This window comes from Athene cunicularia (assembly GCF_003259725.1).
Source record: "Athene cunicularia isolate RWA chromosome 3 unlocalized genomic scaffold, athCun1 chr3_part1, whole genome shotgun sequence".
Taxonomy (NCBI): Eukaryota; Metazoa; Chordata; class Aves; order Strigiformes; family Strigidae; genus Athene; species Athene cunicularia.
In genome coordinates, this window is record NW_020799097.1 from 107792316 (window position 1) to 107804118 (window position 11803).

Below are 11803 nucleotides of genomic sequence, written 5' to 3' on the forward strand. Positions count from 1 at the left end.
GAGGTTCTCACTTTTCTCTGGGGAAAGGCGGGCGAGTGGCGAGGTGGGAAGTCGGCTCCGGGCGGTCAGGGGCGGCTTTGTCTCCTCCCCGCCCGTGGAGCTGCGGGCGGCGGTGCCCCGCGGTGCCCGGCGGCCGCCGCGCTCACAGCCGCGCTTCTCTTCCAGCCTGCATCTGCGAGAAGAACAAGCGTGTCATCAACTGCAAGATGGTCAACGGCGTCTGCTGGTGCGACTCGGTGGGATCCCGCGTGTCTGTGAACTGCGAAACTTGTGAGTAAAGCCCGCGTGTCGGCTGCGGCGTGCTCTGCCTGCTACGGGGCAGCAGGAAAAGTGCCGGCTAAACTCAGAGGAGTGTGTGAAAACGGCCAGTGGCTTCCTAGCAAATAATGGTAGCCAAGGAGGGAAACCTTTGTAGTCTTCCACGTCAACTGGTGGTGGAAGATAAGCGTTTAGGATTCCTTCTCTGCAACTTGTGTGGATGTGCGTAGGCTTACTGATGCAGACTCCTCCATTCTCCTTAATATTCGGTCTCTACTGGCAAGGATTTCTCCCAGATCAATTTTTAGCTTCCTTATGAGCACATATGACTTTTCCTACAAATCTGGAAGCGAAAGATCATTGTTTCGGGATCTTACTCTTGGTTCAGGCTCAGCTAAGCTGTAAATGATTCTCCCAATGTACGAAATGGAAGGTGGCTGAACTTCTTACACATTTGCCTTGGGAAGCTGAGTACCCCAGTTGTGTTGACTTCCTGCACCACCTACATGTTAGGCACCCGTTCTTCCTTGTAAGAGCTTTAAGTCTAGTTGCTTATGATGTAACCTTTTGTTTTTATAGACTTAAAAGCTCTCTTTTGAATGTGCATGGTCTGATGCTGCATGACACGACTTTCTGGTTATTTCTAGTGACTTCAAAATGCCTGTTGATGAAAGCAGAAGTGACAAGCTCGAAATCAGGTCGTCGTGAGAAACCAAAAGATGCATTTGAAGATACTGATGGCCTTTATGATCCCGAGTGTGAAAATACTGGTGTTTTCAAGGCGAAGCAGTGCAACGGAACTACCTGTTGGTGTGTGAATACGGCTGGTGTTAGAAGAACCGACAAGCATGACGAAGACTTGAAATGCAATCAGTTAGTCAGAACGACGTAAGTCTTTCAACAGGGTGTGCTGTGACGTGAAAACGTTCCTGTATTAGATTCTGCGTGGTAGAGGATTTACCTCTGTGAATGATGCACTGGGGATGAATGAAGATGGAGCAATAAATGCTTGATTACTGCTTTTTTTTTTTTCCTTCAGAAACCAGGAGGTGTGGAAGGGGTTTGGAAGGGGGTTTATTTTTCCTCTCACTGATGTGTTTTTTTTTCCCCCGGGGTTAGATTTTTAGTATGCATTATTATGTGTATGTGCTTTAAGAATATTCAGTATACTTGCCTTATTGCTTCAGGTGGATCATCATTGAAATGAAACATGCTGAAAGAAATTCTCCTCTGAACACCGAATCTTTAAAGAAGTAAGTGATGATAGTAAGATGTCGCAAGAGTGTCCACATGCACTGCTAGATATCTAGTGTATCTAAGCAGTTGTTGAAAAGCGTTGTCAAACCTGTGAATTCATTTGTAAGACCTCAGAAATGATCTACAGATCCTTCATAGAATTGCTTTAATTTTTATTGGAAATAAATTAACTGGTACTAAGATTCACTTACATTTAAATTGATTGCTACTTTTTTTTTTTTAATCAAGTCAATATACTGAAGTAAATGGAAGGTAGAAATGTGAAACTGCCGAAAAAGTAAACTAACAGAGATGGCAGAGGGACTGCATAGAAGCAGCAGGAGAAAAATGAGTTAGCTATTTTTTGGGTAGAATAAAATCCTACTTCTCTCTGTCAGAAGTCATATAAGAAGAAAAGTGTGCTTGTAGCTATTAGATTATTTCCCCCCACACACACACTGGAACAAAAGCTGCTACTCTACCTCCTCTTCTGTACTCTCAAAACTGTTCAGACTTCAGTAAGTTCATCTTCGCTGTTAGGAATTAACAGAGCTCTGGCATAATTGAGTAATGGGTTTGTGCTGTGTGGTTGGGGTGGTAGCAGTTGGTATGGCTTTAGACTGGGGACCACAATGGTGTCGATGAGTCACTAGTGGTTTAACTGTTGGTAAAACACGGCATAGTTGCTTAGCATTGAGGCTTTTTCAGGTTCTCTCACTCTGCTGCCCCAGTGAGTAGGTTGGGGGTGGGCAAGAAGTTGGGAAGGGGACGTGGCAGAGACAGCCGCCCTGAATTGACCAAAGAGATATATCATCCCATGTTCTATAATGTCACGCTTGGCGATAGATCTCGGGTGAAGTTTTTCCTGGGTAGCCATTGCTCAGAGATTGGCTGGGCATCAGTCGACTAGTGGCGAGCGATTACTTTTGCATCCTTTGGGGTTATTTCCCCCACCCAACCCTTTCACTTACTAGACTGTTTTTATCTTGGTCCGTGAGGGTTTTTTCTTTGCTTTTACCCTTCTGATTATTCTCCTAATCTTGCTAGGGGGAAGTGAGTGAAAGACATAAGTGAGGGTTTAGCTGTCAGCTAGGGACAACCTGCCACAGAGAGACTGCAGGAAAAATACCCAATTACATGTCTCCCCGCTTCTGAAAATAGATGTGTAAAATGGCACTGTTTTTAACGACTATGGCTTTAATACCCTTACAGGTTCTTCAGGGATACAATTACCAATCGTTACATGCTCGATGGACGCTATGTAACTGGTGTTGTGGTAAGAGGCACATAATTTTTAATAAAGTATTGGAATTTTATTTTCCTGTGGATAACTTTTTAACACTCTTGTTTGACTAATGCAGTACAGCACGGATCTTATTAGAAGCTCTCAAAGTAGTGACATTGAGCAGCTAGCAAATAGCTGTATCTGAACTGAAACACTGAGGAATTACATACTGCTCTCCTCAGTCTGTAGAAGAATTCTTACTTTGCTTCGCTAAAAATTGAATTGTATTGTAAACAGTTGACTTGTGAACAAGTACATAAACTTGATTGGGAATGTGAGTTCACAAGTTGGATCATAATATTTTGCTGTGTATTTGATAGTTGGATTTAAACTAGACCCTTCTTAATATACCATACTATATTTTTTTGCAGTACGAAAAACCTTACATTACTATTGATTTGAAGCAAAACTCCTCAGACAAATCTTCTGGAGATGTGGATATAGCTGATGTGGCCTACTATTTTGAAAAAGATGTAAGTGTGTCATGGGTAGAGTCTGCCAAAGACATAAGTGTGTACATTGCATTCAGTAGTCTTACTGTGTACTGGCTAAAGCAAGATGAATTATTGCAGTGCCTAGATGAATGCCTATTACAACATGAAATGGTAAGTCTCTCTTTCTCCTGTCTGTTCTTAGGTAAAAGGTGACTCCATCTTTCATAATAACATGCTAAACATGAGCATTGATAATGAAGTGCTGAGGTTTGAAAAGACAGTGGTCTACTATGTTGATGAAATAGCACCGGAGTTTTCCATGAAGTCTCTGACTCCTGGCCTCATTGCTGTCATTGTAGTAGTAATAGTAGCAGTAGTTGCTGCCATTGTTGTTCTGGTAAGTTCTAAAAAAGCTTTGAAGCAGAATGGGTAACTAATTTGGCAAATAACATGCCAGGCTAATTGGACTCTGATAGAAAGAGTCTTCTGAGATCTGGGAGGTGGGAAAGAACTGTCATACTGTCACTGTTCAGCTTATGACTTGAAGGGTGTTGCACGGAAAATGAAAGTATTAAGAGAAATTGAGGTGAATAGAGGACCTGTCTTGCCTCCTTAAAGTGGTTGAGAGTGATAGGCAGCCTCTTGAGTACCTCACTTTGTAAGGATGGGGAAGGGACCACTTCAAGTTTGGAGTTTTAAAGTCACAACATGTAAGGTCAAGACTTGAATAAAAAATTCACAGTTATTCTGTCCTCTTGCAGGTCTTCACAAGGAGGAGAAAAGGGAAGTATGTGAAAGCAGAGGTAATTGATTTCTCTGTATGTGTGGGAGGGGGGTGGCCAGAATGCAGGAACTTGTAAATTTGCTGTAGGTTAAAAACTTGATTTGAGTGCTTCATGCGTTCAAGAAATCTGAAAGTATTGAAATTCTGTAACTAGCTTTCATCTTTGTGTAGTTGATCATGCTTTTCCTGCACTAGTTTCAAAGGCAACTGGCGATCTGCATTTCCCAGGAGTGGGAGGAGGTGCTGCCAGCAAGTGCTATTTTTACATATCTATAGCAAGAGCTATACAATCCACAGGAAATACTGAGAGTCTTGTTCTGTCATGAAGACCTCTACTTGAGGTATTTGCATGGAGCTTTGCAGTTTCTATTGAAGAGCTGCTTTCCAGTGGAAGAGTAACAAATGGTACTAGTGCATGGTGCTTCACCCCAAGTGTAGAACTTTTTGTAAAGGAATCCAAAGGGTGTTGTAGCTAAATGAGAAAGTTTCCTGCACACACCCCAGAGTGCTGTGTTGGGTTTTTTTTTAAAAGAAAAGCTGAAGTGTTACAGTTAGACTTGGCATGTTTGATTCTGTTAGTGTTACATCAAATCCCTTTGCTAATGAAAATTTGGATTGTTAAGCCCTATTGACCACTTGGGTTTCTTGTTGAGAAGTAGCACAAGTGTTGATCTCCCTCTCTTTCCACCCCTCCAGGTAAAGGAAATGAACGAAATGCATAGAGGACTGAATGCATAACTAAATCCGCTGAAGACAGAATAAGATTCAAACAAACATAGTGGAAACATTGGAGGCATGGATCTTAACTCTTAAAGATTCCTCCTGAAAGAGAGGCAATTGTGCTCACTAATGATTGTTAATAACAGCCAAGACTGGTAACCATGCTACTATTTTTACTATTTGTTGAGAGTTGAATCTTAAACGCTCCATCTTACTCAAGTCAAACTTAACTATTGCTCCCTGATTTTATTGTTTTTATTGTGATTAAATAAGTTGACAACTGCTGTTACTAGGGTTTCAGAGCATACATGTTTAAATGTTTTTTACCCCTGTGGGAGGTTTATTGAAAGTAATGATTTTTGTAGCCATGTTTTAACAAGACTCTCTCCTGTATAACTGAACATGATGTTTTATGGCTGTTTGTACATATTTGAAGTTGCTGTAACTTTTTTTATGACTTGAATTAATAAAACTTTGAAACGGGCTTCTACTTCTTCCATGTTGAAATGATGAAGATCTGCTAAGCTACTGTGCTTAAAGATTCAGCAGTGTAGTATTTCCTTAAAACACCAACCTTGATGTAGGTGAAAAATATTCTAGAACTCTAAAGAAGTTTGTATTGAGTTTGTATCTCAATAGCATGTTATTTTTTCTTAAAGCTGTGAAAAGTATGCTTTATCCTATTTTCCCCTCTTAATGTGCAACAGGAGTAAAATAAAATATGGATTGTTTGTATAAAAAAAATATGCTGTGAATGTAGTAATTTCAGGAATGTGTAGACTGCTCTTTCGAATGCTAGGTAAGTATTTATAATACAACAAGCCTCTAATCTAGAACATCTCGTGCAGGTTTGGGGGTGGGTAGCCTTGACATCTGTGGAGCTGGGGAAGAGCTATTGCGCCATTACCATGATTTACATAACTATCCATTGCAAAGGTGTTGCTGGGGAGAATCTGTTCCTGCTGTTTTACTGTGACTGTTACAGTGGTTGATGAAACTTAGGTACTCTACCTCCCAGAGCTTGGTTAAAAGAGCTTGCTTTGGCAGTCAGTAACCTATGTAATGTATATTGGTTAGCAAGTAAATATGTATATGCTGGACAGACTACCTGATTTTATAAAGGAAATGCTGTAACCCCTTGCCAAAGAAATAATGAGATACAAGATAAGGAACTGACAAATCTTATTACTAATATAGTGTTTGTTTTGACCCACCTGCCTAAAACAGGCGAAGTAGGATAAACAGTTAAGTGAGAGGATATCCTACATATGGTGTTAATAAAACTGAATGTGAAACATAGTCCAATAGAGAGCTTGTATGTGTCTATGAGCAACAGGGAAGTTAATGGACTGCATTGAATGTACCTCTGATGACAGAGGTCACCCAGTACCCTTCTGCCTTTGAATGAGGTGGTAGCTGACATGCATGTGTTGAAATGTAGGCTGTGACTGTTCATTTGGGTCTTCTAGCATCTGGTGCTACAACGTGAGGGGGGTGTGTGTGTGCTGAGCTGCTGCAGCGCCCAGGTTCTGTAGACAAGAGAGATTTAGTAAGCTTTGGGAAGCAGAGACATACACATCTATTTGCACTGACAAGCTTCTGTTCTTGTTAAGGACAAAAATGCTGAAGTGGGGAATTCACAGGAGTGCTTTGCAGCCTTTTCAGGTGTATCTGTCAGTGACAACTTCTGTAGGGCAGTCTCTCCCTCTGCCAATATATGCCACTCCCTTTCTCCCCAGGTATGCAGCAGTCTGCTGAGGTATACTGAATTTCATACAATTCTGTTAAACAAGGTTTAACAAGCTGTTAAACAAGGCCTAGTTTTCAGGAAGCTTGTCTTCTGAGTTGTGTATTACTGTCTTCCCTGATTCTTCACTCTTCATATCCTTTACTTTCTTAAACATCTGCAATGTGGTATCTTTGCCATTACTTTCTTCCCCCCAGGATCACAGTGCTATTGTTTCCTTTGCTCCTCCTCTTCCTACCCTCCCCATCTCCATTTCATACCTTATGAAAGAGGTGTTGTGTGCAGTGGCTGGGCTGGAGCTACACATGTGCTGACTTGACCGGCTGGTACGTACCTGCTGTGTGGCCTGGACCTTGTCCCAGTCGATTTGTTTGAATGTCATTTTCTCTCTACTTTCCACACAGTAGAGGAAGGCATTTAGATACTTTTCAATTTTTTTACCTAATGGAACTTTTCATGTTAGATACTTGCACAAGTTTAATGTCTCTAATACCATCTTATCCCTTGTCAAATTTGACTGAAACTAGCCAAGGAGCTAGGAAACTACAGAATTTACAGAAATTAATTAAAAAATAGAAGACAGTTTAACTAAATCCACAACTTGAAGGGATTTTACTTTTTCTAAACTCAAGTACTATGGTACAACCATGATGCTCAGCTCTCAAAATGGTGGTCAATAATAGTTTTTTCCTAAGTTTCCTTTACTAAGTAGTTTAATTGACTTTTATAGGGTTTTGGTCTTGTTTACTAAAAAACGCACTTGTGCAGCTGCATAAAAGTGTGTATTTATGGGGAAAAGGAAAAAGATGAGGGGGACAAGAGTTGAGAAACTAGTGTATCAGCCTCCTGCAGCTTTATTGTGTTTTATAGGGGTTTTTTTAGCTAGAGAAGACTAATGTACTGAAAAAAAAAAAAAACCAAACCAAAAATAAAACCAAACACTATGAGATAGTGTCAACTTTCCACATACACATGCAATGTTTCTTCTTGTATATAAAGCAGATTTGAACTACTGGCGAAAATGATTGCTGTTGAAAAATAATATGGTATGAGATAGCAAAATACTAAGTGTTCTCTATTTTAATAATTTGAAAGTATTCAGCAAAGTTAAAAAACAAGTTTCCTGTAAAAGAAACAAACCAATAGAACTTAATAAAAGAGTATTAGTCACTGCATGAATTTTTAACAAGGTAATGCTTCCATTTGCCTAATTCATTAACTTCCTTCAGTGAAGGAACATGTTTTCTAAATCTAAAGTTCTACATAAAGTTGCGATACCATGTTCTCTTTTAATGTAATGTCAATTGTGATAAAGGATATGAAGGGCAGACGGAAGATTGATTAAATAATTTGAGACTGAATATTTTTTACAGAGAGAGGATCAACATAAACTACAAGTAACCCTAGTAATAATATTTGATTGATGCCTGTGTACAACATGGAAAAATAGCATTTGTATAGGCAAGTGGAAATCTATTAATTCCTTATGAGTTATGAGTTAATTTTGCTCAGCAGTAATAAATGTTTATGCAAACACGAGAGACTTTTTAGAAAAGGATATGCAACTAACGCATATGAGAATGCATGACCAAAAAAGTCTATGAAGCTTCCTTCCAAAGATCTAAGTAATCCCTAAGCGTAGTTTCCCCAAAACTACAAAATGAAAAGTTGGAGTGTTGCATTCATAGGGTCTGTTGACACTGGCATGCTCATTACACTCCCGAACTATCATAGTAAGTTCAGTAAGAGAAATAATATTGTTTATGAACCATGTGTTTTTATATCCTTACCTGCTGGACTTTGCCATAATATACAGTGACTTTGGATTACAGACTGTTTTAAATAACCCGAAAAATATTGTAGGAATCTAAAAATACCTGCAGCTCTGCTGCCCTAAATTTACAATTGCTAGTTACTGAATTTTAGCAACTCCCAGGAGAGGCTGTGGTCTCATATTAATTACAAAGGTCCATCGCTGGGCATACGGGCAGTCAGGCACGCTATAGGCATGGCTTGTATGTTAGGGATAGTTGGGCCCATCCCTGCAGAATTTTATGAAATTTATTTTATGAAATGATCTTTATTTTATGGGATCTATGATTTATGAAATCTTTTTCCTCCTTGTCTTAGCAGTGACACGCAATGGCGTATGCAAGGGTGGTAGAGAAAAAGGAGGTGGTGTGTAATGTTAGAGGCAACATTTCCCCAGATCATAGCATGTAAAAACTTGATACAGGTAAGAAGTGTTTTTTCTCTAACCTGACAGCACAATCCTTGTGCATTCAGAAGTAAAGCATGGCTGTGCCAAATTGATCTGAGTGAAAAGAGTGCATACAAGAAAGTTAAAAGGTCCTTTACAAGCCAATAGCCCCATTTTCTCATTTCAGACTTACATTATCTAAATATTCTTATCTTGTTAATATTATCTTAAGTTTCTGCTGCATTATAAACACAGACCAGTCTAATGCAAAATTTTCTGGGGGCATCCCCCAAAACTGTTAGAGTTGCCACTGATCACACTTGAATGCTAAGTGAACTTTGGTGAAAAAGGATTTTTTTCTTTTTTTCCCTGTAGAGTGGCTAAAGGACACCATTTTCTTAACTGAAAAGCCATTGCAACTTTTCTGTGTATGCTAGTTATGCATAAAAAGACAACAAAATTAATTAAAGTCAAGATTAGCATCCATTTCCCGTCTGCCATGTGTGTAGCAATTACAGCCATCTCATTCCAGACACTCCCGGTAGGCAAGGGAGACAGCCAGAAGTGCTCTGATAGCAAGGGCATGGTGAAGCAACCAAGCCTGGCAACTGGGAGGTGGTCCCCATGTTGGCGGGGCCTGTGCGGATCAGTCGGCACACCAAGCTGCCCTGGAAGAACAGATGGGGCAAAGAAAACGGCAGAAGCTCAGAGAAAAGATCGATCCTGTGGTATTTTGTACAAGAGATATCACAACATAAACATTTTTTGTGGGCTGTGGTCACCACGTTAAGAGCGTTAGTGGCTGGTTTAGGTGGTGGCTTTCTGTAAATGGGAGCCTGCAGCTCAGCAGAGCTGCCTTGAGCAAACTGCTGAGTGAAGAGGTGTAACTGGCCCCGAGGAGAGAGAAGGAAGCACGACAACATGCAGCAATTACAGCTTAGCAGACCTTATTTTATTTCTTTTGAAGGTGGTAATGAGGTCCCTGGAGCCCACCTCTGCTGTAGCTGTTTGTACAGGACACTTTTTTCCTTTCCTATCCTTTGTCTTATCTGTAGTCATTGGTGTGTACAAAGACAAGCCCTCCCAGCTATTCATAATGTGTATTTTGGGCTCACCTGGTATTATCACCTCTTGGCAAGGTTGCCTGACATTATGAGTGCCTTCAAAGGTTATGTATTTTCTAAAGGACAATTATTTAGGCTGGATTTTCCTACGTGAGTACTGCCACAAGCAAAGACTTTTGGTGGAGGGAAGTATCAGACCAGTTAGTTTAGCCACTTCCAAAAATAAGGTTAGAAAAAGTACATTTCTTCATACTGAAAATAAGTCAAACTGCCCTGTTGATATTTTTACAACTGTTATGGAGGCAAGAGGAAGATTTTGGGCAACTAAATGACCTTATGCTTTGCTTCATCCTTCCTAAGTCAAATGAAGGCAGATTGGACTTTCTCTTCTCCACGAGAACTACCTGTGGTCCTTCAGCAAGTGTGTTTGCAAAAGGGCTCTGAAGGCCTTTTCCGGAAAAACTGTGTTACCTCAGGGGTACAGGACTGGGGTTTGGGTGGGGAAGGCTGAGGTGGGGACAGGCAGCCCAAGGTGACACTGGGCAGGAATAGGGCATAAGTGGGACACCAAAACATTCCCTGTGGAGAGACAGCCAGCACATGGCAAGGCCTTCAAACAGAGGTTATCAGGGTGGCCTTAGTAGTAAAAGGATAGTTTACTGCAAAAAACTTAAACAGTCCTTATGTGGGCTTCTGAGGGCCTTTTGGGAAGTACCTATTGTGACCAAGAAATATTAAAGATGAGCACATTGATTCACTGAGTGGAAAGAAGACAGAAGACAGGCGAGAAATCCAGGGAAAGAGATCCCAAAAGCTTTCCATAGCTGGAAACGGGGGTGGGCCAGGAGGAAGAAGGCAAAGGTGGGAGATAATGTTGGAGAAGCTGAGGTAAGAGAAAGAGCAATGGGATGCAGACAAGGGGATGTTCTGAAGCAGCGAGGTACACAAACCAGAAGGGATAAGCATTCATGTAAGAAATGCTAAGGCATGTAAAATCTAAGATGCGTTTTGTCTGTAGGTGATAGGGTGCAGGCAGCTGAACTGGGGTACAAGAATCATGATTTACAACTGACTGGAAAAAAGAAAAATGGCATGAGACAAGAGAAGCTCCCAAGATGACTTGATTTAGCTCATGAGATCTGGGATTTCCCATTATACTTAAACAATAATCACTAAATGCAAGATTGTCAGCTATGCTGTTATGCTGTTTCTATTCCTTTGCATCTTTACAGCAGAAGGAAAAAAAATGAAAAATGCTTAGGAAAAACAAAAAATGATAAATGCTTCAGGCAGTGAAAGGAAAAACCACTAATCAAAAAACTGAAGCAGTCTGAGCATGGGGACCACCCTGTAACAAGGGCTCAGGATCCTTCTGAGCACTGCAGGGCAGCCTGTCCTTTCTGTCCCTGAGCTGGGTGACCCCAGTGTGTAAATGGGGATCAGGGATCAGCTCTTGTTTTTTTTAGCCATTTGCCATGTTGTTCCTTGTGCTGCCTGGGAGGAGTGACACCACCACTACCAATACCCCTTTGTAAGGAGGATGAGAGCTGCTTTGCCCGAGGGAGCACATGAGGTGTCTGGACACCATTCGCTCTGTAATCATAGGAGGGCCCGTTACCCCCCAGTCTTCTGCCTCCTGGCAGTCCAAGCAGGGCGACAGGCCTGTACTGAGTCTGCGTTCCAGCGTTTGCCTTCTGGCAGGCTGTGAAGCTCCTCGGCACGCCGGGCCCGGCGGCCCTCCCTGCTGCCGGGTACACGCCGCACTCTCCTCCCCGTGGCGTTAAGTGCAGCGACCACCGCAGCAGGGCTGCCTGGGGCTCCCTTCCCCTTCCAGGAAGACCTCTGACGACCGTGTTGCCTGTGTGAACGAGGCCTGCGCGCCTCGCCTTCCCCAGGGGGCTGTACGCAAACAACTATGATCATGGCGCGGGGGCAGCGCTGAGGTTCAGGCAGCACCGAGAGCTGGCGCTGCGCCCCCGGGGAACCCCTGAGAGCGGGGGGCAGCCCGGGGGGCCGCTCTCCGCGCAGGGCTGTGCTTCCCGCTGCCCCCAGGCTCTGCTCGGCTCACCGGCGAC

At 42.0% G+C, this 11803-nt stretch overlaps 1 protein-coding gene across 1 annotated transcript in view; it reads left to right on the plus strand.

Annotated features, from left to right (window-relative positions):
• EPCAM (epithelial cell adhesion molecule) overlaps positions 1-5459 on the plus strand; it is a 12084-nt gene extending 6625 nt beyond the window's left edge. Inside the window, exons 2-9 of the mRNA XM_026844657.1 lie at positions 28-270; positions 906-1146; positions 1446-1511; positions 2707-2770; positions 3151-3252; positions 3416-3610; positions 3975-4016; positions 4694-5459. Of these exons, the coding sequence (XP_026700458.1) occupies positions 28-270; positions 906-1146; positions 1446-1511; positions 2707-2770; positions 3151-3252; positions 3416-3610; positions 3975-4016; positions 4694-4735 (995 nt within the window). The 3' untranslated portion in view covers positions 4736-5459. The remainder of the gene's footprint in view (positions 1-27; positions 271-905; positions 1147-1445; positions 1512-2706; positions 2771-3150; positions 3253-3415; positions 3611-3974; positions 4017-4693) is intronic.
• The last annotated feature ends 6344 nt before the right edge of the window (positions 5460-11803 follow it).